Source organism: Myotis daubentonii, chromosome 1 (assembly GCF_963259705.1).
Source record: "Myotis daubentonii chromosome 1, mMyoDau2.1, whole genome shotgun sequence".
Taxonomy (NCBI): domain Eukaryota; kingdom Metazoa; phylum Chordata; class Mammalia; order Chiroptera; family Vespertilionidae; genus Myotis; species Myotis daubentonii.
In genome coordinates this window covers 31913905-31940079 of record NC_081840.1, presented here as the reverse complement: position 1 = coordinate 31940079, position 26175 = coordinate 31913905, and the positions used below count along the sequence as shown (strand labels likewise).

At 41.7% G+C, this 26175-nt stretch overlaps 1 protein-coding gene across 1 annotated transcript in view; it reads left to right on the top strand.

Annotated features, from left to right (window-relative positions):
* The window catches only part of SYT16 (synaptotagmin 16), an 82546-nt gene extending 57681 nt beyond the window's left edge, over nucleotides 1-24865 (top strand). Inside the window, exons 4-6 of the mRNA XM_059694152.1 lie at nucleotides 1945-2385; nucleotides 5191-5380; nucleotides 23721-24865. Coding sequence (XP_059550135.1) covers nucleotides 1945-2385; nucleotides 5191-5380; nucleotides 23721-24034 — 945 coding nt within the window. The 3' untranslated portion in view covers nucleotides 24035-24865. The remainder of the gene's footprint in view (nucleotides 1-1944; nucleotides 2386-5190; nucleotides 5381-23720) is intronic.
* The last annotated feature ends 1310 nt before the right edge of the window (nucleotides 24866-26175 follow it).

Below are 26175 nucleotides of genomic sequence, written 5' to 3'. Positions count from 1 at the left end.
TGATTGGCTGCCTCCTGCACTCGCCCTACTGGAGATCAACCCCACAATGTAGGCATGTGCCCCGACCCAGAATTGCACCATGACCTCCTGGTTCATAGCTCAGTGCTCAACCAGTGAGCCATGTTGGCTGGCTATTATTACTTATGTTCTGACAAGCAGTATAGAGATGATCACGAGTAGACTAAAATAGATGGGAATTTTAACAGAAGTCTGTGACTTGAGTTTTGAGTTGGCCTCACTCCTTGGAGACTTGCTGCTAATATTATATCTACACTAGTCAGTTGTATTCAAAAGTCTCTATAGCAACCACTTTTATGACTTGAAACCAAGAACCTCTGAATAGAAACACTCACACATGAATGCATGCATGCTCAGAGGAAAAGATAGAAGAAGCTATCCTTATTTTGCAAGAAGCCTAAATTTTCCTGGTAGACTAATGTGAATCTTAAGAGAGAGGACATTTAATAAATGTCTTCTATAAGTCAAGTCCTTTAGTTTAAAGTAGGTGTCCCCTTCATGTTAATATTTAGAAAAATAGGAAGTGGAAAAGATTAAATAACTTGCCCAATGTCACTGAGGTAGCAGGAGGCAGACATGGGATTCCTAAGGCTGTCTCATTCCAGAGAACTATGCACTTTTACTTGAACTCTGTTGGAAAGTTATGTTGCTGCATGTGCATTATTCTGGTGATTATATATATATATACATTTAAATAAAGAGGTTTTTGAATTAGCAAAGTCTGGTGTTCCATTACATAAATAAGGACTGATTCTGATTTACAATAAGAAATCAGACCAAAGTTTAGTTATGGGCAAGAGTCATGCCTTCGGAGGGAAAATCAAATTAGGTTGACATGATTTATAGTCTGTTGGAGGGTGACTCATTACAGTAAATGCAGCTCAGCTCAGTTTTCTTGGTGAGGTCATCAGATCTGACTGGCTACAGGTGAATTGCTGTCTAAAGGTGATATTTCATAATGAGGGGAGCCTGTTTGAAAATAGGTAGCACCAGTCTATTCATGGGAATAGATATTTATGGAGTCTGTTCTGAGCCAGGTATTTTTTTCACATTTGTTAAAACCTCACAACAGCACTCTATCAAGTAGGCATCTTAATGCTCTTTTTTTTTTTTTCTAATGAGAGCACAGAAAGGATGGTCTATTTGGCCAGGATCAGAAAGCTAGTCAGTGGTAGATTGATGATTTCTGCTTGACACTCGTGTATACTTTCAGCCTAGGTGTTCTGTCTCCAAGTCCAATGTTGCTGCTCACTAAATGGCTGCTGGGGATGCCACCCTAGACCTTCGCTACTCAAAATGTGCTTCGAGGACAACTGTGATGTCCTCCTCAGCTTCTGAAAAATGTAGAATCCCAGGCCCCACCCCAGTCCTACTGAGTAAGAATCTCCTGATGATTCAAGTCCACACAGGCATTTGAGAAGCTCTGCCCTAAGCTTTTCTCCCAGGTAGACGGAATATCTACTGAGGGATCACCTGTCCATGACCCTGATTTTATTAGGATTCTTGTGTTCAGGAGGTCCTGGCCCATAGAGCACAGGTCCAGGCTCAACCATTTCTCTTGGGACTCAAGGTAAAGTTACCCCTCGGCAGTTGTGTAGCTTACTCTTTTTAGATTTTGCATCTCAGTTGGTTTCAATGATAGTGGTCAGTTATGCTTTTTGAGAGAAAGATACTGCAAAACATAAAAGCTTTGTTCATTTGTTCCAAAAGCATTCATGAAGTCTCCCTGTGTTCCAGGCACTGTGCCCTCAAAAAAGTCACAATCTAATGGAGAGATAGACCAATAAATAGACCTTTCTACTATAGAGGGATCTGAGCTCACAGTTAGAAAGTGCAGGGTTCTGAAGGAGCAGAGGGGCATCGTCTCACCGAAATGCAGTGGGTATTATCATTTCCACTCCTAATCTTTTCCTTTGTCTACAACAGGAGCAGGATGGGGCTGATTTTCAGCTGCCATCAGGGGTCCCAGAGCCCATCTCAAAGTGTGGTGATCTGGATGTCATCTTTGAATATAGAGCTGCCAGCCAGAAACTCACAGTGACCATCGTGAGAGCACAGGGCCTCCCGGATAAGGACCGAAGTGGCATCAACTCCTGGCAAGTTCATGTAGTCCTGCTGCCCAGTAAGAAACAGAGGGGCAGGACGAGCATTCAGAGAGGGCCCAACCCTGTCTTCAAGGAGAAGGTCACCTTCACCAAGCTGGAGCCCAGAGATGTGGCTGTCTGTGCTGTCCGCTTCCGCCTGTACGCTGCCCGCAAGATGACCCGTGAGAGAATGATGGGAGAGAAGCTGTTCTATCTCAGCCACCTGCATCCAGAAGGGGAAATGAAAGTGACCCTGGTTCTGGAGCCAAGAAGTAACATCAGTGTGAGTAGGTTAGATGGTGCTGCCGGTGACGTGGTGTGTTCAAAGATGTGGGATTGTCAGCCCTTGATTTAGTACATTTGGCCTGTGAAATTCAACACTTTAATGTAATTTTCCATTTGGTTCTCCTCATCCTTATAAGCCATGATTTGCACTTTATGCTTCCCTGGGTTTTTCATGCCTATCTTCCTTATAACCTGATGGATGTCCATTTTAAGAAATAAGAGCACAGTGTGTGTTGGGCATGGGAAAACCAGGAGAGGTGGCTAGGCCTTCTAGTTAGTTAATAAATGGTCCTACCACCCATACTCCTGCTCCTCCCACAATATGCATTATGATGCACTCAGAGATGGGACTCTCAAGGTGAGGTGCTTGACACATGTGCTTACGGCTGCAAACAGTTGCCTAAAACTCCAGCCACTTTGAAGACCTTCCATTTATATGACCAAACGCCTCCTTGTGCCCCATCCTCTGCCTCCCCTGGGGTTTTGAGGAAAGAAAGTGCAGCTTGAATGTCTGCAAATGGGTATCTCACTATTGCCATCGGTGTAGTGTGACTATTACCTTTTAAAAAACATGTAAAAAGATCAGGTCTCTCTCTTGGGCCAATCAGTCATTCATTCAGAGATGTTTACTGAGTGCCTGTTCTGTGTCAGGTGCCATGAAGGGGATTCAGGAAAGGACAAAACAGGCAATTGTTCCATCCTCAGGGAGCTTACAGTCTGGCGGAGGAGGGTGACAGTAGGTAAACCAAAGCAGGAAGGAAAGACAATGACTGAGGCTGCTGTTTGTTCAAAAGAGTCAGAGACAGTTTCTTTGAGGTGGTGATAAAATACAGAATTCAAGAAAAAAGCTAGTGACATGTGGAGGACAAGGATGTCAGACAGAGAGAATGGCACATGCAGGTGTTGGGGTGGTAAGGTACTCATCATGTCTGAAGAAGAGGAAAGGAGTCAGAAAGGTTAGAGTGTAGCCATGGGAGATCCAGCCAATTATATTTTTAGTAGATGTCTCAAAATTAATATCTCCTGACTCGACATCCCGATTTTTGCCTCCCTAATTCTATTCCACCTATGGTCTTCCAATCTTGGCTAAAAGCAATTTCATCCTTTTAGTTGCTCAGATCAGAAATCTTACAAGTCATTTGTGACTTCTCTCCTTTCCACCTGAAATCCTATTGGCTCTGTCTTCAAAAATACAACCAGAACCCGACTCTCTGCTGGAAGAAATGGCCTCCTACATTCTCCCTGCTTTTGTCTCTGCCCCTCAGACTATGCCCAACATGGGCTCAGAATGAGCCTTTTAAAGCATAAGCCAGATCACGTCGCATCTCTGCTCAAACCCTTATTTTTCCTTAAGCTTTGAGTAAAGCATATCTGAAATCATGAACAACAGAAGCCACAGGTGGTCAGGTGTCCTGCCGGCACCATAGAGCTCAGGGTTAGATATGATCACACCTCCGTTACCTGTGCCAGGCCCTGTGCTGTGCTCTGGGAGCACAGAGTTGAGTGGGGAACATGAGTCAGTATGAAAGAACTGAGGATAAAAAATTTTCCATTCGCCAGTTATTGGTTAAGCATGATTATATGCACTGTGGCCTGGGAGGTTTATTAGGATTGGGAATTTGCTGGGAGAGGCAAGCTATGCAGCCCACAGTAGATGCTTCTGTAGAAACACAGGGGGGGGGGGAATCCTCATCCAAAACTAAACAAATATTCCATTGTTGGGTTATCATACCCAATAGGTTCTTATCTAAGGTGCTTATCAAAACCACCTGGCCCCATACAAATTGTGTTCCATGAAAGCAGGGGCTCTAGATGGCTGGATAAACAGGATATTTTCCTACAGATGTAAAGAATACTTAATTACTCTTAATTCATTTATTCATTGGAGTTTCTGATAAGAAGTTTTAGGAAATGACATTAGGTGTGGAGAAGAAAGGTTTGAGCAAAGTTCCATGTACTTATTTCTGGTGGAGGAAGTGGTGGCCCCAGGAGGCTGGCTGGTTTCCCTTGCAAAGCTGATTCCTACTCCCGCTTCCTGAAGGAGAATCAACTTGGTGATCGATTTCCCTCTTTTCTTCTTGATGTATCTTTACATCAAGAGGGTGCTTTGGAGAAGCAAGCACGTGAATAAACAGAAGGCCGAGGCTTTTCCCCGGGCTCACCTGTTGCCTGCCAGGTCTCTGAGATCTCAGTCCATGTGTCAGCTTCCTTATCGAAAAGTTGTAAAAGTGCTCATTTTCAATGTCATTTAGTTTTTAGGAGGAAAAACAGAGCATCGGGCATATTCCTGAAAACCTTAGAAGCAGAACTAGGGACCAAATGTCCTATGCGGTGGTAGACATCCAGTGCTCATTTCTTTTCCCAGCGAAGACAAAATGCCCTTTGAATTGCCCCATTCATCACAAAGCTGCAGAGAACGAAGTGGATGGGTTCCATAGACGCACTCGAGCACAAATCACACAGGAGGGAATTTTGGTCTATATTAAATGTATTATTAGCTCTCTGTGTATCTTAGAGGGTTTGATTTACACTAGTAATAACATCTTGGTTCATTTTGTCTTTGGAGAGGAATTATTGAATGGAGACAGCTCTTGAAACAAAGATGTCGGTTAATAATGCAGGGGATCTCGTCCCCGGCCGGCTCCCCAGGCCCATTATCATTCCCACGGAGTGCGCCCTTCCTTCGTAATCTTTGGCAGCCATTGAGACTGGGCCACAATTTCACCAAACATAATATTGGCTTTCTGTAAGAGAGAGAAGTGCAGCGTGCACCAATGGATTCTTTGTTTTTCTTCCCCTCCAGAGTGGAGAGTCTCCGCTCAGCCCATCTGCCGTTTCTCACAGTGATAGTGCTTCATCCACGCAGTCGCTGTCTCATGGAGGGGCACCAGAGCTGTTGGTGGGGCTGTCCTACAATGCCACAACGGGGCGATTATCTGTGGAAATGATCAAAGGCAGCCATTTCCGAAACCTCGCTGTGAACAGAGCGCCTGGTAAGTGCATGTCTATTCCCCCAGCTCTGTTCCTTCCAGGAGCAAGTACAAGGCTGTGTGTGCTTTCATCTTAAGTCTTTAACTTTTACAATAAAAGTGATCTTGGTATAGCTTAGAGAGTTTTTTTACAGAGTGATATCTCTGTGTTTTTTAATTGTCTTTCTATTTAATTAGATTGGAGGCTTCTTTGATACCTAGACACATCTTGACATGAAATAGGCTGACCTCTATGTGTATAGTGTGTAAGAGAAAAGAATGGTGTATTTGCAGCATCATAATATGTATGGGCAATTACATTTCCATGGCTGGATAAACAGGTTATTTTCCTACAGATTCAAGGCCCTCAAACACCTTCAAAGAGGCAGGTCTACTTGCTTACCTCCTAGCTTTGCTCTGATCTGTGCAATTCACTTGTCTTAATCTTGGTACACTCATTTAGAGAAAAAATAATTAATAATATCTTCCTCATGGGGTTTCTTTTGGGGTGCAAATTAAATGATTTATGTACAGTGTTAGCACAGTGCCTAACACATAGTGAGGATACTAGAAATGCTTGTGGTTATGGTGTTGATGGAGGAGGAAGATCTGGGGCAACACAGGCCTGCCTCACCACTTCTGAGATCACCACTGGAAAAAAGGGCTCAAGACTTACTCCAATAGCTGCAGTCCAGGGTTCAGGAAATCAGAATAAGAAAGCAGCTCCTGCCAACTACCTTTCAAAGCCCAAGAAGTTAGAGATTGAGCACTGGAATGATGCTGCTTACAATGAGTTTACCTTTAATGATCTTGTTTGTCAGCAAAAAACAGCTTAAAGCGGGGGCAGGAAGATAATTTTTGCCTCTGTTCTGCCTTGTGGATCTCATGTAAGTACATCTACTCAAAGGATCCAAATTTGTATCCAGAATGCTAGCTGCAAGAGAGTCTGAAAAATGTTGAATTTCCAGTCTTTCAAGTATAGGAAGGTAAATTAGAAGGGGGTAGAGTGAAGTGCAAGTGAGCCTGTCACTATCAGCAACGAAATCTTCCTGAAATAAGGATGAGATCAATAACTACATGATAGGCTGCGCAGGGCAATAAATTCCGGCCTCATGTCAGCATCGATGAAGAGCCAGCATAGCTGGTAGAAAAAGGTTGGTTCTACCAACCAAATCTGAGCTCTTACTCTTTATTTAGGGGGCGGGGGTCTCTTATTCTATTTAGCCTTTAATTGTGCTGCATCCCATGAAATCTCCATTCACTGGTACTTTGTTAGCCAATCTGTATTAAAGCTATTAGAGCAAGTTTGTGGAAAGCCCCACACTGGATAACAGAATATACTGATGCATAAACTATAATCTGAGTTGACTCTCAGAACCAGGTGAGAACTATTTAAAATATATATTAGGTGCTGTTTGAACAGGTACACTTTGTTAGATACAGCTTTGCATTTTTTTTCTTTATTGATTAAGGTATTGCATATGTGTCCTTCCCCCGCCATTGCCCCCCCCCCGTCTCGTTCATGCCTCACCCCTGGTGTCTGTGTCCATTGGTTATGCTTTTATGCATGCATACAAGTCCTTAGGTTGATCTCTCCCCCTTTCCCCCACCCCCCTCTACCTTCCCTCTGAGGTTTGAGCATCTGATCGATGTTTCTCTGTCTCTGGATCAGCTTTGCTTTTTTAAAATAGCTTTGGATTGATGAAAGATCTGAATTCAATGCTTTATCTTCAGAGTTTTTGCTGGTATCTTTTTCTGTCCTTCTGGGGTTTGGTGAGATCTGAACAATTTTGGGGGAAGAACTTGGTGACGCTGCAGAGATTTAAGGGGAGGTGGATCACACAGTGATGTCTCTTTCCAGTGGATGCTGGGAAACTTTATTTTGTATGCTGGGTGGTACCAGGAAATATAGGAGATGGGGGAGGATAGCATGGTGGCTATGAAAACATCAGCTGGAGGCCAACAAGCTAATATGTAAATTCAGGCTCTGCCACTTCCTAGTTGTGAGTTGCTAAAGTTTTCTGAATCTCAGTTTCCTCATCTGTAAAATGAGGTCATAATATGTACTTTCTAGGTAAGGCTATTGCACATAAAGCGATGCTGAGGATGCTATTATTATATTTTCATACATTTCTATATGAAAGAAAATACGCCAAAGGGAAATTCTTACAACAAATGTTTACAACAAAATAGGAAAAAATAATTTAGAAATTGATTTGATTCCAGAAGTTTAAGTTAGTTTGGCATTTACAACATGATTTTTCTTAGACATAGCATTGCAATTTAACTTAAAATGTAATTGACATGCTGTGTCTTTGCAACCAAAGTAATCGAAGACAATGTTGCTGCGATGCTAGTAATTAAAACAGAAACCCAAAAGGGAAGACAAAAGTTTTTTGTTTATGTAGAATGCTGGTCCTTGAGGAAAATCCAGCACAATTAGGAGGGGTTGAGAAAGTAGAAGGTTCCTTTGTGAAAGGGATCTCTTGCTACTTTCAAGGTCTTTAGTTGTTGACGGCTTTGGTTCTTCATTATGTCTCACTTCATTACACCACAAGCACCACTTTGGCAGTCGTCAGGCAAGCTTAGAGTACATTTTTAGTTCCCATATGGAAGAGGACAAGGGAGAGAAAGGATGAGGGAACATGAGTTTTATGAGGTAATTGAGCAGAGTTGGAAGAAACAGGAGGAGAGAGGATGCAAGTGGGGAAATGAGTGGGCCTGGGAGCCGGGGTGGTGGAGAGACCTTGCCAAGTGCACTGGCCTCCAAGGTGGAGGTGATGGGAGGATGTGGGACCAAAAAGCCCCATGGAAGAGCCCACCATGAAGGAGGTGCCTGCCAGGGGAGAGACACATGTAGGAACATGTATATGCAAGCATCACAAATCTTGTGCTTAGAACTCTTGGCATTGGTGCAGTTATCTAGTCTGTAAGAGGGGACATCAAGCCTGTCTTACAGGGTGGCTTTGATAATGTGAAGAATCGTTCTTAGGGAATCTGAAGGGAAAGAGTCGCTGAGCCTGATTACTGGGAGCTTTCCTTGTCTAGAATATGGAAGATTCTAAATCTTTCTGGAAACAAAGGCTGGGATTTAGATGTGTGAATTTTTTGTCTCAAAATATATCATGAAACAGAAGAGAACTTTGAATTCAGAGCTTGATTCAGTCAGATGACTGTTCTGATATTTTAAACTTGTCTTCTTACTCAAGATAGAAGAGTTAGACAAATAGTAGATGAAGTTCCTCTCCTCTATTAGGGTCTTGGAAGAAATGTAAGACTCATCCCGAAACTTTTTAGTTAAATCCTTGGGGAGAAGGCTCAGTGAGGGGTAGGTTTTACTCTGATGAACAGGAGCTGGTGGAGGCCTACTTAGAGATGTAAGTCTCCACCTCCCGCCACCCCCAGAATAGCTAAAACTGAAAAGACCAATTCCACCAAGTGTGGAGAATACATTCTTGGTGGGAGTGGAAAATGAAACAACCACTTAAGAAAATTCCTGTCAGTTTCTTATACAAGTCAAATGCACTGAAAATCAGCAGTTCCATCTTAGGCATTTAACTATAAGTTTAAAAAAAGATCTGCACAAGAATGTTCCTAGCAGCTTTATTCATAATGTCAGAAACCACAAAAAGTCTTCATGTCCTCATGAATGAATCAACAAATTAAGATATGTTTGTATTGTGGAATACTATTCAGCAATACAAAGGAATGAAATTAACTGAGGCATTTAACAGCATGGAGGAATCCCCCAAACATTCCATTTATATGAAGTTCTAAAATAGGCAAAACTCATCTAGAGTGAATTTAGAAAGTAGAAGAGTGGTTGCTTTAGGATTGGCATTGGTGGCAGGATGGACTGGACAGGAACAGGAGGAAATATTCTGGGGTGATGGACATGTTTTATATTTTAATAGAAGTTTGTGTTAAATGGATGTTCGCATTTGTCAAAACTTATTTGGGTGTTGGACACAATGCAATGTATAGAACATGTATCATAGAAAAGTACACTTGAAACTTATATGCTCCTATAAACCAATGTCACCCCAATAAATCTAATTTAAAAACTTACTGAATGGTACTAGGATTTGTACATTTAACTGTATTTGAATTTTAACTTAATACAGAAAAGAACCATAAAATATTGAACTCTAGTTAATTAAAAGCATGCTGTAATGTTTAGGGTCAGGAGTAATGATGGCTACAGCTAAGATGCATTGATGTTTAGATAGATGGATATTTATATAAGAAAGCAAACTGTGTTAGTTCAGACTGCTATAATAAAAATACCATAGACTGGGCGGCTTAAACTATAGTAATTTATTTCTCCTGGTTGCGGAGGCTGGGGACTCCAAGATCAAGGTGCCAGCTCTCCTGGCAGGCAGACATGTTCTTGTCATGTCTTCACACACCAAGAGGAAGAAAAAAAATCATCTCTCTCATGTCTCTTCGTATAAGGGCATTAATCCCATTCACGAGAGTGTCACCTCATGACCTAATCACTTTCCAAAGGCCCCAAATACCACCAGACCTTCAAATGGCTTCACGGAGGATTAGGGCTTTAACATACGAATTTTGGGAGGATGTATACATTTAGTCCATAGCGCAAATGGAGCAAAACATCACAATTGAAGAATCTAGGTGTTGGGTTTATGGGTGTCCACTGTATAATCTTAGTTATAAAATTTTGGGCAGAAAAAAATGGCCTGGAATGGTTCAGCTGAGTCAGGAGGATAAAAATAAAACAAGAGAGCCATAGATAGGGGTAGTGTGTGTGTGTGTGTGTGTGTGTGTGTGTGTGTGTGTGTGTGTTTATTATGGTGACATCTCAAGGTTGAACTCTATTTCCCTGACTCATCCTTGAATGGGATAGATAGAGAGAGTACCAAGCAGCTGAACCTCTATAAACCAAATTCATCCCAAGGAAAAGTATGTGATTGGGCATATCTGCCTTTTCAAGTTTAACCTTTTTTCTATTCATCTGGTAGGTAGGTAGACAGATAGGTAGATAGGTAGGTAGATAGGTAGATAGATAGATGATAGATAACGTAGACTTAGATATAGACATAAAATATATCTATCATCTATCTATCTACCATCTTTTTGGTGAAAGTGCTCATGTTATAAACTATAAATTGCTGTGTTGTTGTTTTTTCAAATTAAAGGTATGCTTGGGAAGATAAACGAGGCTATTTGAAATTACTGAAACAAGCTCATAGATCTGATTCAGAAAGAGTATATAAATGAGGTAGCAACATGAACTATTCTTAACCTACATCCCATAACCATGTGCCAAGGAATCATTCCAGGCCCTTCCAAGGTAACATCTCATTTAGTACATGTGGTCAGTATTCCAAACACTGTTGTCACGATTGCTGTTAGGATGGTGCAGGGTAGTCTCCACACCTGCAGGCGGCGGGTGGTCCAGGTGAAAAGCAGCTTCTAGCGGCTGGGAGACATCTAAAATCCTGCCGTGCATTTGCAAATGCTTTTGAAAAAGTCACCATTGAGAATTAGAAGCATTTGATTATATATTGAATTTGGCTTCATGGGAAGGCAATTCTCCAACCATTTAGCAGCTCTGTTCTGTCCTTTTCCTGCGCCTGCCACACAATTACTGCATGGCCTCGACATTTGATTTAACCTCCCCGAATTTCATTTTCTTCCCTATTAAATGAGGTCAACAAGCTAATGTTACTGATACAAGTGCTATGTTAAAAAAAATGTTAGCTATTCTGCTGCAGGTTCTCTCTCTCCAGCTCCGTCATTGCCATGCCTCTGTCTCCAATGTGTACGTGTGTGTATATACACACATGTAATGGTCCTTGTCAAACACTGTCATTAAGCCGCCCTGCCAGTTAAAACAACTTCCCAAGCCCCTCAGCATGTGCAGGATTGGCTCTGTGTGATAATTACCTCCCAAATGATAATACTTATAGCAGCAGCATATTAACCTTGTTAGGCAGTCACAATAGCAGAGACCGGGGGAAAGAAAAACAAAAGGCAAATCAGGCTGCCTCATTTTAGTGTGAAGGAGGGAGGCGGGGGTGCATGCTATGACTGAAGTGCCCGGAGGCAAGGACTAAACAAAGATGTGGGGCACCCACCTTCATTAAAAATCCCGGTCCAGGTTTCAGTGAAATACAATGAGTGTTTACTAATAGCCACTTTGTGCTCAGATAGGACCAATTCATAGAAGGATTTCCATGCAGCACTAACTTATTGAGAACATAAGTGGTCTCCCTTTACTTACATCAACTCATTTAATTCTCACCACCATATCCAACTTAGGAAATCTGAAAAGCAACAGGAGAGAAAATACAGTTCCCATAGCATATGAATTCTATCTCAATAACGCTGTTTAAAAAAAGAAAAAATAACAATAGAAAAAGGAAAAAATAACAATAAAAACTCAGTTACCTGCAGAAGAATAACAGTAAGACAGAGGAGAGACCTCTCCACAGCAATGATAGAAGCCAGAGGACTTGGGCAGAATATCATTCTAGTCCTGAGAGAAAAACATTCTCAACTTAGAATTCTGTTCAAGTAAAGGAAAAATAAGATATTTCCCAAGACGTTTGAAAGGTTTTATCACTGAAAGAACGACTAACTGATGTATTTAGGGAAGAAGGAAATTGAACATGGAAGAAGTGATGTGTAAGAAAGAGTAATGAACAAAAAATGGTAAACATGTAGATAAATATAAGCATATGTAGACTGCATAATAAAAAACAGCAATAGTAGGAAAAATGACCAATATTGGGAGTACAACCACAAAGTGGAAATAAAATTCTAGGCAGAAATAACATGAAGTATGGGAAGAGGAGATGGAAATCAAAGAATTCTAAGGTCCTAATGTTGTTTAAGAGATACTGATTAATTTGAGACATTAAATAAGGTATACATGTTAAAATTTTAATCCAACTTTCAAACCAAGAGAGGGAATAAATCAGAATAAAAAACTTCAGTTAATACAACAGAAAGCAGAAAAAGATATTTAAAAGCATAGAAAATTCAGAATAGATAGAAAGCACAAACCAACACAATAAAAATCAATCAAATATATGTACTACTCTTTGTAATACTTTAAGCAATAAAACAAAATTTAAAAAAATCAATCAAAATATATCAGTGGTCATAATAAATGTAAAGGAACTGCTATATAAAAATAGATATAACATTAGATTAATATTTCTCTTCTCAATACTTCCCTGTCTCTTCTCTCCCCAATCTCTCACATACACTGCAGTTTATGTTGGGCCCACTCACCAGCATCCTAATGAGAGAGAAAAAACAAACAAACTAATAACCAACACATTGGACTTGTCTCAGGAATGCAAGGAAAATTTAACATTAAGAAAATCCACTGGTGTAGTTCACCATATTAACTGATTTATGAGAAAACATGGTTTTCTCAATAGGCGCAATTGAAGCTTTTGATAAAGTTCAGTGTCCATTATTGAGAAAACAATTATTCTTAGCAGATGAATAATAAAAAGTGTATTAGTGTAGACTCAGCTGTGATGCAGTAACAAATATATCCTACAGTCTCAGTGGCTTACACAGCAAAGGTTGATTTCTCTCTCTTTCTTTAAAGATATATTTTATTGATTTTTTACAAAGAGGAAAGGAGAAGGATAGAGAGCTAGAAACATCGATGAGAGAGAAACATCGATCAGCTGCTTCCTGCACACCCCCTACTGGGGATGTGCCCGCAACCAAGGTACATGCCCTTGACCGGAATCGAACCTGGGACCTTTCAGTCCATAGGCCAATGCTCCATCCACTGAGCCAAACCGGTTAGGGCAGGTTGATTTCTCTCTTGCATCACTTTCCAAAGTGAGTCAGGTGACTCCTCCAATCTGTGATGAGTTGCAGGCTCTGTAATCAGGAGATAGTAGCACATCCACATGTGAGCTCCATCATTGCCATGAAAGGGGAGGAGGCAGCATGGGAGACTTCTTGGTGGGAGTGGTTGAAGATAGCCACGACTGAACATCTCTTCTCATATTCTGCTGTTCAGAACTCAGCCACATGGTCCAGTCAACTCAAATCTGGTGAGAAGCCTACATCTTAATTTGGTATTTGACCTAAATCGCTAACCATTGTCCATCTCTTACTATTTGGAGGTCTAGGAGCAATCAGCCTTTCCAACCACAAAAGGGTCTGAATTCCTGCATGCTCTCTTCTTCCTTTCCCTTCCCCTTGCATACCGGTCAGTTCTTTCCCAGGCCTACCTCTCACCTCCCTGCACCTCCCAATGAAGCCAGTCGCACTGAATACTCACTTTTAACATTCTGTTTTTCAATCTGTCTCCTGGAGCAGCAAGCTCATTAGGCGTATGCTCTTCCTTCGAGTTCTAGCAGATGGTGGTTTTTATCATCATGTAACATGGATTATGGATCTCCGCTGTTCTGGCCTCTGATATTAGTTTCCTCATCACCTGGCACCAACTTCTAGGCCGGTGCCCATTCTTTTATTTTTTTTTTCTTTTCTTTTCTTTTTTATGGTCACATTTCAGTTCAGATTACTGATTACTACATCAGGCTGATTTTGTCAGGAAAATGCTCTAGGTAATTTGGAAGTTATCACAGGGTTTAACCCTGGGGAAGAAATGCCAGCAGGGTTTCTTCAGGAAGTCCAGAAGTTCAGGTATCACAGGAAAGAAGCCTATCTGGTCTGTGAGCTGTGAACGCACCAAAGGGGTGATTCTCACAAGGATGTTTGAACGCGTGGGCAAACCCTTGCTTTGCAGGCTTCTAACTCTGCACACGGGGCTGCACCTGCGTCTACAGTTACGGCTCCCCTTTCCAGTCTCATGAATGTAGCTTTCATTAGTTTAGTCTAGCTGGGGTCTCACAGGCCAGAGATTTAGGCAAATGTAGTTTTATGGCTTGACACCCCTTTGGTACAGGAAAGAGCTTAGAAAGGTGGAAATGGTATTGCATATCAACAACTAATATAAGGTACAGAAGGGAACTTGCTTATCCTCAATAGTGGGCATTTTAAGAAAATATAGGGTGCCCCCAAACAATGTATACACACTTCAAGAGCTGATAGATCAATTTTGAAAATGAACTGTATTTTAATAAACACTGCCTTTATAATTATTCATATTGTGTGTGTATATATTTGGGGGACACCATATATATATATGTGTGTATATATATATATATATATATATATATATATATATATATATACACATATATATATACTAGAGGCCCGGTGCACAAAAATTTGTGCACTCGGGGGGGAGGGGAGGGTCCCTCAGCCTGGCCTGTGCCCTCTCGCAGTCTGGGACCCCTCGGGAGATAACCACCTGCTGGCTTAGGCCTGCTCCCAGGTGGCAGAGAGCAGGCCCAATCCCTAGGTGCAGCCCCTGGTCGGGCTCAGAGCAGGGCTGATTGGGGAGTTGGGGCGCTGCCCCGTCATGCACAGAGCAGGGAGATTGGGAGGGTGTGATGCCACCCTCAGTCACGATCAGGGTAGGGCCGATTGGGGGGTTGGGGCACCGTCCCCTGTCACACTCAAGGCAGGGTCGATGGGGAGGTTGCAGCGCCACCCCCTGTCACACACAGAACAGGACCGATCAGGGGGATGGGGCGCTACCCCCTGACACACACAGAGCAGGGCCAATCAGGGGGTTGGGGCGCCGCCACTCTCACACTCAGGGCAGGGCCGATGGGGAGGTTATGGCTCTACCCGTCACACACAGAGCAGGGCCCGTGGGGGGTGGGGGGGTTGGGGAGCTCCCCACTATCAGGCACAGAGCAGTGCTGCTCAGGGGGTTGGGGCACCTTCCCCTGTCAGGAACAGAGCAGGGCGGATAGGGAGGTTGTGGCTCCGGCCCCTGTCACACACAGAGCAGGGCCCGTGGGGTGGGGGGGTTGGGGCGCCGCACCCTGTCACACACAGAGCCGCAGGGTGATCAGGGGGTTGGGGAGCTCCCCCGTATCAGGCACAGAGCAGGGCTGATCAGGAGGTTGGGGCGCCTTCCCCTGTCATGAACAGAGCAGGGCTGATAGGGAGGTTGTGGCCCCGCCCCTGTCACACACAGAGCCGCAGGGCGATCAGGGGGTTTGGGCGCTGCCCCCTGTCACGCTGATCCCAGTGCTGGGAGGCATATTACCCTTTTACTATATAGGGTAGAGGCCTGGTGCATGGGTGGGGCCGGCTGGTTTGCCCTGAAGGGTGTCCTGGATCAGGGTGGGGGTCCCCACTGGGGTGCCTGTCCAGCCCGGGTGAGGGGATGATGGCTGTTTGCAGCTGGACACACACCCTTCAGGGTGGGGGTCCCCACTGGGGTGCCTGGCCAGTCTGGGTGAGGGGCTGAGGGCTGTTTTCAGCCTGGGAGTGACTGAAATTCCCAACCGCTCCTTTTTTTCTTTTTCTTTTTTTTTTTTTTATTCTGGGCCAGCTTTAGCTTGAGGCTTGGCTCCAGCTCTTAGGCCTGAATGTAGGTTTCTGGCCTTTGCATACAATGTTGCGAATCTGCTGGCTGAAGTCACAAGGTATCTGTTACAATGTTTGAAACTGCAGGCTCAGAGGCCTGCAGCCGCAGGTGGGGAACGTTGGTTTCCTCCATCACTGAAGCAAGCAAGCCTCATGTTAGTTTCAAGCTGCCTGGCTGCCGGCCGCCATCTTGGCTGACAGTTAATTTGCATATTTCGCTGATTAGCCAATGAAAAGGGTAGCGGTCGTATGCCAATTACCATGTTTCTCTTTTATTAGTGTAGATGTATATACATATATATACACACACACACACACAATATCTATATATACATACAACTATATTTTAATAAACACTGCCTTTGTAATTACTCATATTGTGTGTGTATATATATATTTTTTGGGGACACCATATATATGTTTGTTAATCCTCACCCAAGGATATTTTTTCTATTGCTTTTCAGAGAGAGTGGAAAGGAGGGAGGGAAGGGGAGAGATAGATAGAGAGCGGTTGGTTGCCTCCTGCACTCACCCTGACCGGGGCTGGGGATTGAACCTGCAACCCAGGTACATGCCCTTGATCAGGAATCAAACCTGAGACCCTTCATTGTGTGGGCTGATGCTCTAACCACTGAGCTCACCAGTGCCATGGCCTCACTATCATTCTTAAATCCTGAAATCCCTTCAAAGTCAGGACAAAATAAGGCTCCCACCAGCATCTCTTATTCAACATTAGGCTGGAGGCTGAAGGCAATGCAATAGAATAAGAAAAAAATATATGGTTATTTACATAAAAATACAAGAAAATCTACAAATTTAGCCCTAACTGGTTTGGCTCAATGGATAGAGTGTCGGCCTGTGGACTGAAGGGTCCTGGGTTCGATTCCTGTCAAGGGTATGTACCTTGGTTGCAGGCACATCCCCAGTAGGAGGTGTGCAGGAGGCAGCTGATCGATGTTTCTCTCTCATTGATGTTTCTAACTCTCTATCCCTCTCCCTTCCTCTCTGTAAATAATCAATAAAAAATATATTTAAAAAAAGAAAATCTATAAATTTAAACTAAGACGTTTCTTATATAAAATCAATTGTTTTCTAATGTATCAGGAACAATTAAAGAGTAGAGTTTTTAAACATCACTATTTACAGCAGCAACAAAATATCTAAGCTATATATACATTTACATATATATGATAACTATAAAATATGACTATGAAAATTATGGAAAAATTATAAAACTTTCTAAAACACACAAAAGGAAACTAAATTGATACCATGTTCATTGGTGAGAATATTTCATATTATGAGAACAACTTTTCCCAAATTAATTTATATATCCCATATAATCCCAATCAAAATTCCAACAGTGTTTTTTTGGTATATTTTGCCCTTAAAAAAAAAACTTTTAAGCTGATTCTAAAATTCATATGTAAGAGCCAGTTAAATCAAGAAAAAACCTTAGAATAACTTGTTTTTTAAAAAGATGATAGAGGGATTCTTTTTAGCAGTATCAAGACATATTATGAAATGATGATAATAAATATCACCAGGCGTAGGGAAAGACACTCAAACTTAGAAACTTGATATCTGACAGACATATTACAAACCAGTGGGGAGATAATGGACTGTTTAATGATAATGCTTCCCATATGGAAAAATAATTAGACCCCTACTTCACACCACACACAAAGATCAATTTCAGTGGATTAAAAATTAAATGTGGTAAGTCAGAGAAAAACAAATAGGGTATGATTTCACTTACATGTGGTATCTTTTTTTTTAAAGATAGATACAGAGAACACATTGGTGGTTTCCAGAGGTGGGAGATGTGAGGGATAAAATGTTCAAAAGGTACAAACTCTCAGCTATAAGATAAATAAGTCCTGGGGATGTAATGTACAGCATGGTGACTATAGTTAAGTTACTGTATTGTATGTTTGAAAGCTGCTAAAAATTCTCATCACAAGAAAAAGAATTTGTAACTATATGTGGTCATGGATAACTAAACTTACCCACGGGCAATCATCCTATATAATAAAAGGCTAATATGCAAACCAACCAAATGGTGGAATGATTGGTTGCAATGGTGCACATTGACCACCAGGGGGCAGATGTTCAATGCAGGAGCTGCCCCTGGTGGTCATTGTGCTCCCACAGGGGGAGTGCTGCCCAGCCAGAAGCTGGGATCATGGCTGGCAAGCACAGCGGCAGTGGCAGGAGCCTCTCCCGCCTTTGTGGCAGCACTAAGGATGTCCGACTGATGGCTTCGGCCCGCTCCCCACAGGGACTGGGCCTAAGCTATCAGTCAGACATCCCCCAAGGGCTCCCAGGCTATGAGAAGACACAGGCCGGGCTGAGGGACACCCCTCAGAGTACACAAATTTCGTGCACTGGGCCTCTAGTCTATATATATAAAAGTCTAACTGACCGAATGACTGAACGACTGGTTAACTGCTTGTTATGATGTGCACTGACCACCAGGGGGCAAATGCTCAATGCAAGAGATGCCCCCTGGTGGTCAGTGCACTCCCACAGCCAACCTCCTGTGGCTGGCCAACATCCTGTGGTCCCTCCCCCTGGCCAGCCAACCTTGTGTGGACCCTCCCCCCAAATGGCTGTCCCCACCCCCACCCCCTCATCAACCCTGATCACTGGCCAGGCTGAGGGACCCCACCCGTGCATGAATTCATGCACCAGGCCTCTAGTTTCACTATATATACTAGTACATATGTCAAATTATTATGTTGTACACTGAAACTAACAATGTTATATGTAAAAAAGATCAAATGTGAAAAACAAATTCTTAAGACTTATAGAAGAAAATACAGGAGACTATTGAGTTTAGCTAGAATTTCTTAATTTTGTTTAAAAATAATCAACTAAAAATGACAACATTGATAAATTTGATACTATAAAATTTAAAACATTTATGCTGCAAAATGTACTATAAACAGAGCAAAAAGATAAACTACAAGTAGGGAAAAGATACTAGTAGGAAACATAACAATGATTCTGTATCTAAAATTTATAAAAGCCAGTAATTCACTCCTGGGTATATACTAGAAAGGGTCTCAAATATTGGTACAGTGCAAAATATAGAAAAATGTTCCCTGAACTATTTTCAATTCTTGGTTATTATAAACAATTAAATATCCATTCATTAAAAGTAGGGATAAGTGCATTGTAGTTTATTAAACACTGTAGTTTATTAAAATAAATGAATCAGATTTATATATCAATATAGATAATATAACAAATTTAATATCAAATGAAAAAAATAAGTTTTGGGAAGTCATAAGCTAAAATATTAAATATTTTTTAATGTGCAAAATATTGTTAAATATATTTTGAATATCTTTACTTATATTGTGAAAATCCAACATTCATTTACTTAAAGGGTGAAAATCTAAAGACATACATGAAAGTTCTCCAGGTAGCTAGGTTGGTTAGAGTGTCATTCTGATATGCCAAGGTTGTGGGTTCTATCCCAGATCAGGGCACATAAAAAAGCAACCAACGAATGCATAAATAAGTGGGATAAATCAATGTTTCCCTCTTTCCCTCTCTTCCTCCCTCCATCTCTCCACCTCCACTCTCTTTAAAATCAATAACTAAAAATTAAAATAAACACATACATGCAAATGATGCAGTCCAAACCCAGGATAGTAGTTACCTGTGAGAAGCTGAACAGGATGAAGGAGGAATACTCAAGATTATCTTTAATCGTAATATTTTATTTCGTAAAAGTCAAACAAAAAGCAAAAAGATCAATAGTAAATAAGACAAATACTAAATATTACAAGTCTGGGTAGGTACTGAATATGTGTATTATTATCCTCTACTCTTTTACATATGTTTAAAATGTTTGATAGTTGTTAATAAATTCAAATGACAAAATTCCTTTCCCATGCCCAGAATATCATGGTTCCCCTTGCCCTCATCCTGAGGCTGCGTTTGTTGTACCAGATGGTAGACTGTCATGCTGCAAAGGGGTAGCTTTTTGTATGGGCTATAGAAATAGCCATTGTGGTATCACATTGATTCTTGGGAAAAATGACTTCTGAGCTCCAAGAGATGTACTTGGTGCCGTGATACATTGAGGATGTGTGTACAGGAGCCCTCCCTTACTGCGGGGGATATGTTCCACGCTCCCTGGTAGATGCCTGAAACTATGGATAGTATACTGACCCTAAGTGTATTATGTTTTTCCTATACACACGTGCCTGTGATAAATTTTAATTTATAAATTAGGCATAGTAAGAGATTAACAAATTAGTAATAAACTAGAACAATGAGAACAATATACCATAATAAACGCTATGTGAAAATGCCATTATTAAGTAAAACCAGGTTGACTTGAACACAAGCTCGGAGATATCGCAACAGTGGATCAGATAACCCAGGTGGCTTCTAAATGGCGAACAGTGGGAGTGTGTCCAGCCTGGACACTGGGGACAAAGGGATGAGTCACCTCCCCCGTAGAACTGGGGGATGGTGGGAGATTTCATCAAGATCCTCAGAATGGCATGCACTTTAAAATGTATGAATCATTTATTTCTGGAAATTTTCACTTAACATTTTCTGACCGTGGCTGACCACGGGTAACCGAAACCATGGGAAGCAAAACCAGAGATGAGGGGGGACTGTTGTGCTGTTACACTTTTTTTCTCCCACTCGTGGCACAAGTGCAGGTAAAGCAGTTGGAGAACTGAGTTGGCAGAACAGCATCCAGCACTTCAGGGATCGTGACCCATTCCGTGTTTTGATCATAGTTTCAAGTTACTGGAGACACTGAGAGACTTTCTACCTCGTCGTCAGAAGATAAAATATTGCTTGCTGTTGTTTTGTAACAAGTATAATCAATTTCAAAGAATTAAAAAAGACCTCAGTTAAGTTGTCTATTTACTTCGGTGGATCTTTCTCTATCCGTTTGGACTGGTGCTCATCAGAGTAAGTCACCAAACCCCAAAAGACCCAAGCCCTGCTCCCCACTCTTCTACACAGCAGAATGTCCTGATCCTTGGGTCAGGTTGTTGAAAAGCAAGCACATCATTCCTGCTGATAAAGGTTCCCCTGTGAGCCAGAATGATCAGCACCATTTCCTTCCTTTGGCCAGGTGTCCGCAGACTGGATTGTTTATGAAATTATTATTTCCCCTTCCTGTCACTTACAATTCAGAGATGGTGGCTTCGTAGGAGGTGACCTTTCTCGTAACTAGAAAACAGTCTTGCGACAGGATAAAGCTGGAAATTGCTCTCTTTGTGAAATAAGCAGGTCCTTGCTTGCAAGGTTAACTCAGTTCCCACTGCCACCCTGGCAGCAGAATTCCCAGTGCAGTTTGGTGGCTGGATTGAACTTTTCCTTCGGGAATCATGTAGCCCTACAGAGGCAGCAATGCTAATTCACTCCCCCGTTGTTGGTTTGCTGATAGCTTTTCCGTAAAGCAGTTTGAAGAGTGGAGAGCCTGAGTCTGAGAAAGAGAAGTGTTTTCCCACCTGAAGTGTAATTTCACACCTTGTGTTTCTCAGTGGATAAGTGCATAAAACAACACATCAAACCAGGATAGGGAAAAATCAACATAGAAAGAACACCGCAGGTTGTAGTTTGTTTCCCATCCTACAGTGCTCTCCTCTACGTAGATTACAGAGACCTGGGTTTACGCTTGTAAAAAGTTTGACTGGTTTTAGGTGGGAAAGTGAGCAGGAAACACAAATCAGCTTTCAGTCTGTACAGTATGTACAGAACAATAGAATTTGGAAAGCACCTTAGCATTTAGGATTTTTTTTTTAAAATAGAGCATACGTAAGTTAGTGGTAAAAGTCATAGTTAAGAAAAAAGTCAAGAAATGGATGTGATTTTCCTAAAAATATAATTGTTTTAGGAATGATGTTCTTTGTAATGATCCTTTCAAGAATTTTAGCAAAAGTAGTAGACTATATCAGTGATTTGGACGTTTTCTTTCCTTTCTATAAATGACTAAATATATGATGCTAGTTATCATTTTACAACATAATAGTGCAAGGATCATCAAACAAGCTGCATTTTGCAAGTTTGGAAAAACTTGAGACCAAAAGAACAAAGAAAAGTTGAGCATCCTGGCTAGTCATGAGCATTCATTATAAAATACTTAGTACTTATTGAATGTGTGCTACATGTTAGACCTTGGGCCAGGCTTTGGATACAATAATAAACAAGGCAATTCCTCCTTTTACCATTGGGGTACTGAGAGTCTTGCAGACAAGTAAACAAGCAGTAAAATACTGGGTGATACGTGCTGAGAGAAGCTAAAATAGGATTAAAAATTTTTTTTTTCCGATTACAGTTTACATTCAGTATTATTTTGTATTAGTTTCAGGTGGGTAGCACAGTGGTTAGACAATCATATGCTTTGCAAGGTGTTCCCCACAATATTGCCAGTACCCACCTGACAGCATGTGTGGTTATGACGATGCTATTGACTATGTTTTCTATGCTGTGCTTTACATCCCTTGCCTACTTTGTGACTACCAATCTGTGCTTTTCAGTCCCTTCACCTTTTCACCTACTCCTCCAACCCTCCTCCCCTCTGGCAACCATCAGTCTGTTCTCTGTATCTATGTCTGTAAAACTTGATTTTGATGAGACCCCCTGGAGGGTTATCTGAACTAGGCCTGGTGGGGAAGGAGAGTGGTCAGGAAATCTGGATAAAGTAACGTCCAAACCAAACCAGTGAGTAGAAGTCACGTGAAAGTGGGTATCACTTGGGATATCGGGACATGTATAACTTGTGTAAAAGTGAAAGGGAAAGAGAGCAGGTGGGTTTGGAGGGTTGAAGGTAGTTCAAAGTGGTTGGATTACAATTTGTAAAGGCAACAGAGGTGTGCAATAAGACTAGAAGATAAACAGGGCCCAAATGTTTAGTCTATATAAAGAAATTTAATTTTATCCTGAGACAAGTGGGAAGTATTGACAAGTTTGTTTTGGCTTATTAGTGAAAGTGACATGACCAGATAGGCATTTTAAAAATATTGCCTTATCCAGTGACTGGTGTTCGGTGAGCAAGCGTGCAGGAATGCAGGTGAGAGATGCTGAGATCTGAGCTTATGCTGTACACTGAGAGTTCAGTGGCATTGGGGATGCAAAAAAGTGGGTGGATGGGGAACTACTCAGGAGGTAGAATCAGTAATACTTGGTGATTCACGGCTGGACCATGGTGAGGAAGCCAGTCTTGTCAAAAAAATGCAGTCCTGAATACTGATTTGGATCATTGAGGGGATGATGTTATGAGAGATGGGGGACAGTAGAACAGCGAGTGTTTGAGTTGGGAACCTGATGAGTGTGATATGTGTGTGGGATATCAATGAAGAGAAATGTAGTATTCTGTTGGCTCCTGAGCTCGGGAGAGACATCTAGGCTAGAGAGACGGAATTAGTAGTTGTCACTGAAGCCAGAGTTGGTAGTTGTCATTGAGTAGATGAGACGGACCAAAGAATACGTACATGTGAGAAAAGAAGGGACTCTTAAACTCAGGCACAAAACAGTATTTTGACAATGGAAAGGAAAACATGTATAAAGCAAAATCTACACATTTATCTTGTTGATAAATAAAATGGGAATGAAAAACTGCATGTGCATAAACACGATTGTATCTATGGCTGTGTGTGTATATAGTGCACTTCTGCATGTGTAGGGCTCCTTATAAACATTGGCAAGGTGCCCAACAGTGGGCTGCACGAAACATTATGCTTTCCGGGTAATAATCCCTTTCCTTAATCGCTCATGTAAAATATGTTAGTCCCACAGCAAGTACCAGGCCTAAGGATGCTGATCAGTATGTGAAAAGGAAAAATTTGCTGCCCATGTAAATACTACAACTAGTCCAGCAAAACTGAAAGCACTGATGTTTGTTCATTTCCGTTGTGTTTTTTTTTCTTAGATACATATGGAAAGCTCTTTCTCCTCAATTCTGTGGGTCAAGAGATGTTCCGCTGCAAGACGTCCATTCGACGTGGTCAGCCCAATCCTGTCTATAAGGAGACCTTTGTTTTCCAGGTGGCCCTCTTTCAGCTCTCTGATGTCACCTTGATGATCTCCATTTATAACAGGCGCACTATGAAGCGTAAAGAGATGATTGGTTGGATTGCTCTGGGTCAAAACAGTAGTGGAGAGGAGGAACAAGATCATTGGGAGGAAATGAAGGAGACCAAAGGCCAGCAGGTCTGCAGATGGCACACCTTGCTCGAATCCTAGGTTTGCCCACAGGTGTGTCTATGCTACACCCCCGTTGGTGAACCTAGTGGTTGACCTCTAACACCAACTCAGTGTATGCTGGCAGGCTCTTTAAAGACAGGCTTTCAAATAGGGATTGGATTCCACTAACCACTAGGACATTCTGTGTGGGGGATGGGGGTGCTGTGGGGGGGAGGAGATCTTTGGTTTTCTCAAGGTTTGAATTGGATTTAAGTATTGTGATTTTTTAAAAAAATTCTACATATACAATCAACTAGGTGGAAAATGTTACCATAGTTGCAAGCAGTGATGATGAGTTAATTTGTGTTAATAGGTTATTGAGGTGGTTCAGGCTGTGGGATGAAGCTTCTCCCGCGCTCTCGTCTGTTTGCTTGAACAGTAACCTCAGATTGCAAGGGAGCTGTTAAATGTTACTGTTTGTAACCACTTACGCGTATAAATCAGAATTGTCTTAATATGGTGCAAAAAACTCCAAAATACAGAAATGAGTCAGACACTCAAAGAAGAATGTAACTGTCACCCATAGGCCCCTATTTCACATTTTTCTCTTTTTCAACCCCCCCCCTCACTTAATTACCTAACAAACAAATGTCATAAACGTGCACTTATAAAAGAAATTTGTATTAATTAGATACCTCTTTCTATTGAATATATTGTGATTTCCTATGAGGTTTGGTTAGCTAAATCATTTTGAAGCTAAAAAATAGTTCAAAAACGACTGTTAAAAGACCACTTGTCTCCTTTGAATATATTTCAAACTTGTAACTTCCAAGGTTTTTATGCTCTTTTTCTCACCTAATAAATTCTTGCAGAACGAGAAGAAAACCAAAACTACCTAGTTAAGTCATGGATTTATTGATTTTTCTGAATCTAGTGTTTTCCTTTTACATTATACTTTTATCTATATGCAACGACATATTCAGACATATATTTGGAATGCACACCTGCATGTGAACCATACTTCTTATGCAGTATTTTCCATCGGTAGAGCATATTAAATTGTAAACAGTGGGTCTTTAATAGTGTCGATTCGACGGACTCTTGGAAATGAATGTGTTAAAATACCGGTGAGTGGAGAAATATTTCCAGCTTGTGTGGAATGACACTAAATCTTCCTTGCAGCATTTGATGTGCCTATAATTGTCATATTTCATGGCATTTGCAGCAACATGTGATAGTCACTGCCTGCCTCTGGGCACGTGCCATTTGGAACAGTGATGGTGTGTGGTTATGAGCATGAAATTTTACTTCCAACTGACTTTTACATATCTGTGCAGTGCATGTTTATTTCATTCTTTTCTGAGATCTGAGCCCTTAATTTCAATTACTTTAAATCGGCTGTCACAGAAAAAGGGAAGGAATGTGTGTACATGTCACACTGCGCCCGTGTGCAGCTCTTCCGAGCAATTGCCCAGGCACTTATTTTTAGCTTTTGTGTTTCGCTGCTGACTTCTTGCTGTCTGTGGGAAGAGCGATAGCTAGTGATGGATGTATACAGTTAAAAACACACAACTCCTCCTCAGCTCTACATTTGGACAGATTGTAAACGTAGGCTGTGACACTGGAAGAACATATTTATTCCTTACAGCCTGTGATGGTTATCCCGACAAGACCAGCCTAGGGCAGAGGATAACCCGACCATGCTTTCCCGGTCCAACGTTGGGAAGAAGTGCTTTCGTGTAGAATAATCAGAATAAGCAAAATAAATTAATATCTTCATTTCTTTTCAGGCCACGGGAGTTCCACATGTCATGCCTTTCAGTTACTAAGTAATAAAACCGTGCCCTTCTGGGTTTTTACCCCCCGTCTTCCTTGGGAAGACCTCAAAGTGCTTTTCCAACGTTATATCCATTAACTGCTGAGTGGTGTTCGCAGCGTGGCTGTGTCATCGAGCAGAACTGAGTGCAATTGATTAAGTAGCGGCACGAAGACTTGGCTTTTCACATCCCTTAGTCTCTTTATGTGCTTGTGTTTAAAGGGAAGTAGAGCAGCCTTGTTATGCCTGCCTTTATGCAGTCACATAAAAGCAGCATTCACTTTATAATTTACATTTGAAAAAATCTGCATATATTGGACAGACAGTCCTGGATCCCCCCCTCCCCCCCCCTCATATTTTCCTGCCCTATGTTTCGCTGCATCCT